Source organism: Azolla caroliniana, unplaced genomic scaffold (genome assembly GCF_043228905.1).
Source record: "Azolla caroliniana isolate FFs.n. ecotype wild unplaced genomic scaffold, voAzoCaro1.0.p SCAF_2, whole genome shotgun sequence".
NCBI classification, from domain to species: domain Eukaryota; kingdom Viridiplantae; phylum Streptophyta; class Polypodiopsida; order Salviniales; family Salviniaceae; genus Azolla; species Azolla caroliniana.
Genome location: NW_028230437.1, coordinates 9,759,832 through 9,767,418, shown reverse-complemented (window position 1 = coordinate 9,767,418; position 7,587 = coordinate 9,759,832). Strand labels below are relative to the sequence as shown.

At 37.7% G+C, this 7,587-nt stretch overlaps 1 protein-coding gene across 1 annotated transcript; it reads right to left on the bottom strand.

Moving 5' to 3' along the window:
* Positions 1-1,373: 1,373 nt before the first annotated feature.
* On the bottom strand, positions 1,374-3,358 carry LOC147867332 (uncharacterized). The gene is made up of 2 exons (XM_087315124.1): positions 3,234-3,358; positions 1,374-3,073 (listed from the first exon to the last, which is right to left on the bottom strand). The coding sequence occupies exon 2, from the start codon at positions 2,946-2,948 to the stop codon at positions 1,860-1,862; it is 1,089 nt and encodes a 362-aa protein (XP_087171250.1). The 5' UTR covers positions 2,949-3,073; positions 3,234-3,358; the 3' UTR covers positions 1,374-1,859.
* Positions 3,359-7,587: the final 4,229 nt, after the last annotated feature.

Below are 7,587 nucleotides of genomic sequence, written 5' to 3'. Positions count from 1 at the left end.
AATTTTGTAAATGTGATCTATTTTGTTTTGGAACTTTATATATATTAGCTCTAATTTGATCTAATATGTTGTTAATGCTAGTTTACAAAGTTAGTACATTTTTTGATAAATATATATATTTAGTTTTTGGGCTCCAATTTTTTGTGATTGATTTGATGTGGTATTGCACTAGAATTTTATTTATTTATTTGGTATGCGTTAAAAAAAATTTCAACATTTCCGGTTGACATTGTCGCTAATAGGAACGTGGCCGGCTGAGATTTTAACATTCCGGTTAGGTTCATAAGAAGCAGGAAAATTTCCGGTAGGGCCTAGAGACTTTGCCCAACACTGATGTATACCCCCCCAAGGATAACTAAGTGCGAGGGAAGAGTTTATGACATAGGCAATGATGGGGGGGAAAGTAGAAGACGAAATTTGGGAAGGAATTAATAAACAATCATTACATATAAGATGGGAAAGGTGAGGTACAAATCATTAAATGAGTGAATTCACTACATTGATATTCAAACAATAAAAACAACAAAATGTGGAACACAAAATCCAATATTTAAGGAAGCAAAATCATAACATCACCTAATGTCACTCAATGCCCTTTGGGCATATGCCTAAAAAATGGGTATAAATTCAACCGAGCTAAAACCATTGTTACCAACTATAAATTATTGCATTCTTTCAATTAAGTTGTATTTCTTGCAAGCAAGGGATAACCTGTACATTTGCATGTTCTACATATTCAATATCTCTGCACCAACTGCAAATCATACAACTAAATATTAAATAACCATGCATGCATACCACAACCCAGAGACATTTGCACAAAGAAAAGAAATGCTTCATTCGAGGGAAATATGTTGCCCCTCTTCTATGAGAAATAAGTAAATTGCCCCTCTTCACATCTTTCCATGAACTTTGAAAAAAAGTAGACAAGCATTTTTTCGTAGATTTTACCTAGACAAGCTGAAAAAAGTGCTATCAATGAGTAAATATAAATTGGTTATAGTCAGTCAAAGCTTAAAATAGTTGTAGATCTTGACGGATATGGTCTTTAGACTTGAGGAGTAGATCTTTTGATGTGGCATCTGCAAGCTCCACCTCCATTTATAAAGACAATCTCATTCATTCCATGGGTACAAACGTGTGTCTTGACTCTCGTATCAAATTTTGAATTTGGGGTCATGTTTCAAAGACACCTAACTACATATATACCTTCTTGACAAAGACAGCAATAACTAAGCGAAAAGAAGTAAAAACAACATTCACAAACTCAAATGATCGTGGAACGTTTGTATTGATCTTTCATTACCCTTACTTCATCCATACAAATGAGCCACAACCAGAAAACTACACCAATTATTTGCAATCGCATCGTGTCACATTACTGAGGTATATGTTAATTTTATTCCAAAAAACAATTTCAAAATTACAATGCTTTCACAAACAAGACATGAAGCTTAAACCGCAAGAAACACCTCAAAGAACCCGTACTGCTCCTAAAAGGATACACCGTCTTATCCATAAATTAGGAGCACCCCACGGACCAAAAAGAAAGGGATTGAGGGGGAATCTGAAACCGTGTTGCCCAAAACTACAATCATTGACAATGGAAGCACACATCAAGAAAATTTGACAAATAGCCCAAATATGCAATATATGCAACATTGAGATTTGAAAAAAGATGTTATGTCACAAAAGTGGTTTTAGGGGTGGGGGTAGATATAATGTCCACAAGACTTGAAATATCCTTGCCCCCACATGAGCTCTTCTTTGGCTTCAGAGAGAGAGAGAGAGAGAGAGAGAGAGAGAGGACACAATGTTCATATACCCTTGGGGGGTAGCAACAAAAATGACTAACAAAGTTAGGCACCATCCAATAGGTGACCACCATCCATCCAAAGCTCTCTAAGCTTACATTCCTTCATCATTCTCTCCCATGCCCTAGCATAAGACGGTAGGCGACGTTTACGGCTAGGGCTAGGGCAATGCACAATGAAATCGCCGATGTGGAACAAGCCCGATTCCTCGGGAGAAGGGTAGCCGTACGCGTTAAACGTCCTCTGGGGCACAATTTGAACATGGCTTGCTACACTAGTGTCCTTGTGGATAAGGTCGGCTAGGGCGGCTTGTTCGAACATACCCCCAATGTTGGGCACACTTACATCATTCCTTGACCACCATCTCTTAAGAAGCTCCCTTGTCCACTCACTCCTCCTCACCATGAATGACCCTGCGTTTATGCCATTCATGTCCATCGATATGATCATATCCATGGCTGCCCATTTTGAGGCAGAGGCTGCCCATTTCGTGCCCGCCCATCCGACCACGTGTTCGAGCTTTACATTGTAGTTAAATATAAGTGTGTCCACATCTAGCACCCATACCCAATGTTCAACATTGTTATGGTTGTGGTTACTATTGTATATAGAGTAAGTACTGTCACTATTGTTAGTATTGCTTCTTGATGATGGCGATGATGATGATGATGATGATGAAGATGAAGGTAAATCATCCCCAAACAGGGTTTCATAAATAGCTGGCACTTTTGACCACACAAGCCTCCTCTTTGCTTCTGGTTTGTGGAAATAGGTCTTCATTTCATAGCCATAGAGATCTGCATAGATAGATCTAGACTCTAGCAAGCTGGGGATAGAGGAGGAATAGGTCTTAAATGCCTTTGAATCTGCAAAGGTGAGGATGGAGAATTTTATGGGCTTCTGTTGATGAAGGGAAGAAGAAGAAGAAGAAGATCTATGCTGGGTTAGGCTAGGAACCTTGCGATTGATTTCGCAGAGTGTTGAGACATCGACATGGACTTCGAATCCAAACAGAATGACAATCGTGGAGAAGCAGAATAAGGTTAGGGACACAAGGAAGAAGATGAGCTTTGGTGACCTTCTCACCTTGTTGAGAGTGGGGAAAATCAGTAGCCAATATGAAGGCCTCAACATCTTTCACTTTCTGTTCCCCTTCCCCTTTTTTTGTTACGGGAGACGGGGAGGAGGGGAGGGGGATCTTTTTACTTCAATTGAAACAGAGTCGTCTCATCAGATCTGACATAGCTTCGCTCTTTCTCCTGTAATAATAGAAGAAGAGGGGTTGGGGGAATAAATCAGAAAATTCAAGAAAAACCATAATAAAAACCCAACTTCGTGACAGAACAGAGTTTGGAAAACAATTTGGGGCAAAAAAAAAAAAAAACAAAACAAATTTAATTGAAATTTGAGAACTCATACCTGAGAAAGAGAGGAGAGAGCAGAAGGCAGAGGGGAAGAGGTTTGGATATGGGAGGGGCATTAGATTCCCTTGTAGGTTTTGGGTTACGTATTTGATACTATTTTATTTGGTTAAAATATCTCTGGATTGACCTTGTTTTTGGCCATATCCATGGAGAGAGTGAGAAGGTAGAAGGAAGAAAGTAAGAACATGGGGGTCGTGCTTTTTCTGGCCTTTTCCTTTATCTGTCTGTACATACATATCTAAAAGACTAAATATATACATATTTATGTATATGTATGTATAAAATATCAAAGTGCTGCAGCTATCATAATAATAATACCTACACACACACACACACACTCCCACACACTCTATATGTACATCAATCAAGTCTTAAAATTATAGAGATACAACACATATAAGTGTTGTAAGTGTGTATTGTATGCATATATATTATCAAGAAAACACTCCGAAACACCCCTCATCGGGAGAGTGTTTCGCTATTCCCTTAGCATCCCACATGAGCTCTACCTTAGTCAACTCCCCCCCGCCACCCCTCTCTTGTATGTTGATATGTGTGTTATCTATTTGTACTATGAATATGATCAATCCCTCCCCAACTTTTCTCAACCCTATGAGCTATTTGACCATATGGGAGTATTTAAGCAACATGCCCCCCCCCCCCCCCCCCCCCCCTTGCCCCTTTTCTCTCTTTGATGGGTTTGACAAATATATTCGGAAAAGGATGAGAACTTGGGAGAATTTCGGGATACTTCAAGGTTTTTCCCCTTTGGTTAATACGAAACACGTGATTTGAGTTGTAACATGAAGTCTGAAAGGAGCATGTAAGGTTCGCAATTCTCCCTTTTTAACCTCCCAAGACCCAAAAGTTTGTATTGCATCTCTATGTGATCAAATAAAGCCCCTCCCAACCATTCCCTTATAACATTTGTCTCATGGGTGGAATAGTAGGATACCAAGCTAGGTCAGCAAGGCCCTCTTTACCCAACCATATAAAGTTTGTGTTTAAGTTATCCTCCCATGTACAACGCTCATAATATTGTTCTAAGTAAGTTGTAATATGGTAATAGGACATATCAAATAGGTTAAAAATAGTTGGTAGATTGTACAATCTTGTGGACCTTATTGTCTTGAGAAAGCCCCATGTAGTAAAATTTGTAATGCAAAAGTTGTCAAAAATGTTTAGTCCACAACGTCATGATTCTGTTGTAATTATAGTGGGGAAATGTGCATATAAAAAAAAAAAAAGGTGTACACATCCAAAAAAGTATCAAAAAATTGATGAGCTTGGTTAATGTTTGACAACACAAAAATTCTCGTTGAAAAATCAAAATTTCAATTGCCCACTTCACTTTCGAAATTCAAAGTAGAGTGGTGTATTGATGTGCAAACATTTCCTGTGCATAAAGTGGAATCAAACAATTGTGATATCAACGTCGCATAAAGTCAAGTTACAACTCTCAACATGAATTTGTTGCACATATATACCATTGGGTTGAGGAATTACATATTGTCTTTGTTCATCCACATGTGTGCATGTATGCACACCCAAGCAATTGTCATTGAATTACATACGTTCATATCTGAATGTCAAGTTTATGTGCTTCGTTTAGTAAAACAAAATGTGTGCGTGTCCATTTCATGAATTCAATTTAGTAAAAAAGAAAGTGTAATGCAAATGCTTAGCCCCTTTAAAGGTAATGCACCATACTCACTACATGAAATGATGGTAAAAGAACTCTTCAAAAGCAAAGTACTTTGGCTTGCAAACTCTCCTTACTCAAATATTTTCTAATGAGTTGGTGAAAAAGTGTCCAAACCAATTTAACATGGCTTGTTATTACAGATAATCCTCTAGCTTTGACAACATTTTAGTTGGTTTGGAGGAATGCATCACATGAGAAGACCAACAAATGATGTGCCTAAAAAGAATGGGCAAGATTTGAAGAATTTTTCCTTTGTATACCAATGATACAAGAAGTGAACCATGGCTTCTTTCTTATGGTTCGTGGCTTCTTTCTTATACCTTATCTGGGAGGTTTGTTGTCAAACGACATAATTTTTAATAGAATTTGTACACTTCAAATACGTCAATACCTACTTTTTAAACTTCAAATGTAATCTTAATGTATGGTTTATAGTTAGATATACTTAGGTCAACCAATTGGAAACTCATGCTACATCTGGTTTTACACACAAAGACCATCCTACCCAACACCATTCAAACTTTTTTGACATTCACTAAATTTCATACCTCTTATTTAGGCAACTTTGCCTAAACTAAAATGTTCCTTCAATCAAACACATCTAAGATATTGTTGTGGTCACTTTGTTGGTTTTAGTGGTGCTCTACAAAGGTTCAAGCCCAATCAATGGGTATTCATGTGCAACGATGCCACAAAAGGATATGAAGAGTTGAGGAGAAGTTTCTATTGAGTAAAAATGTAGACAACACAATAATTGAATGGGAGAAAGCAACAACAAAGTATTTTATTTTCTACATAAAGAGATCTAGTGGCAGATCAATTGCACAAATTATATGACTTCTATGCACAAAGATTGTTTCATGACCCTGATAGTACCAGACTAGACACCCATATAAGCTCTAGTTTTCATCCTTTTATAATTCATGTTGAGGGTTTCATTTGGGTCAATTATATTATTTTTCTATGCAAAAACTTGTAAAGGACCATCACAATACTACTACTACAAAATGAGCTCAAGTGTAGTGCTCAAGTGTTCAACACGAGGTAAGTGCACTTTCGATCCACTAATTCGATCACAATATATGTTCCCCTTTCCAAAAAATAGGGTATGCAACGAATGGTTACAAACGGGGGATACAAAGAGAAGTTCCTAAGAAATAGGAAGTAAGTTGGGAGGAAGGACTCCGAGTGAGGAAGGACTCCGAGTTTCAGTGCCTTGACCTCATGAGCAACGATCGTCCCGCCTTTTTATTTGTACCTTTCTGTTATGGACATAACCATAAATGATCATGTGGTAAGTTTGTACAATAGTATTCTATACATGTGGATAAAGTGTGAGGGTTAAACGAGAGTGTAAAGAAGGGAGGATTACTTTTAATCCTAGGAATTGAGACAACCCATTAAGGCCAAGTGTGAACTTGCTTGGGGCCTTAGGTCTAGTTATAAATATGAGACCTAGCTACCCTCATTTGATACATTATCGACTATGTCGAGACTTTGATCTTGTGGTGATCAACTATTATAACGAGTGTGACAACACTAGGTTCAACTCGATGCCACGACGATGGTATGGGGCGCTGATTGAGGCTCGAGTCCGTCTCGATCCCTTCACTCATGAGTGGTTGGGTAGATCGACACCCTTCTTTCTCGCTCCTCTTGTTACGGGCATGACCATATAATATCGATCCCTTTGCTCGGGGGTGGTTGGGTGGATTAGCACCCTTCTTTCTCTCTCTCCTTTCTTATTTCATATATCTTTTATCCTTATCATATGCTTACGTGGTAACAGTTGGTATCAGAGCTTATGTTCAAATGTTTCTTTTGTTGGCTTTTTTCTTCTTGTTGATGGTGATTGATCGACGTGCGGTCAACCTTGATCCAGATAACAATCAACAAAGGAACTTCGGTAGCTTTTCCTTTTTTTTTTTCTTATTCTTTCTTCTCCCAATCTAATAATGTATAGTCAATATGTGTTGTTTTTCATTGATTCAATGATGTTGTAGTGGTAATTAATTGGTTGTATAAAACATTTACATATGTGTATGAGGTTAATACCTCATTTGACACATATTTGATATGTGATTTGTGTCGTATGCGTATGAGGTTAATACCTCAATTGCGTATTATGTTCACAAACATATGTTACGTATGTGTATGAGGTCAATACCTCAATTTTTATGTAAATGATATGCGTTTGGTGTTGTATGCATAAAAGGTCAATACCTCAATTGCGTATTACGATGAACCCTTATTTTTGGATGTTTCGTGTGCGTAGAGGCGATATGCCTCAATTACGTGTCTCGATTTCATCATATGTTGGCTATTTGATGTTACAATTTTTCTTAATATACGCATATGTGGTCACGTGTATACGTATTTGATTGTATATGTGTGATAAATATACATATGTGTATATATCGAATGTTAGGTTAACAAAGTCATGCGATTTAAAGTCGCGGAACTTTTACATCCTTTGGACATTCCCAGTAATAAGTGGGAAAGTATATCTATGGAATTTATTGTTAGCCTTCCTCGCACCCAAAAAGGCCATGTTGTCATCTGGTTTGTGGTTGATAGACTAACTAAAATGGCCAGATTTATTGCTACTAAAACCATGGTAACAACTCCTGAATTGGCTTACCAA

Bases quoted from the DNA above. Each gene is read 5' to 3' on its own strand.
- LOC147867332 (XM_087315124.1), bottom strand. From the start codon at position 2,948: ATGTTGAGGCCTTCATATTGGCTACTGATTTTCCCCACTCTCAACAAG.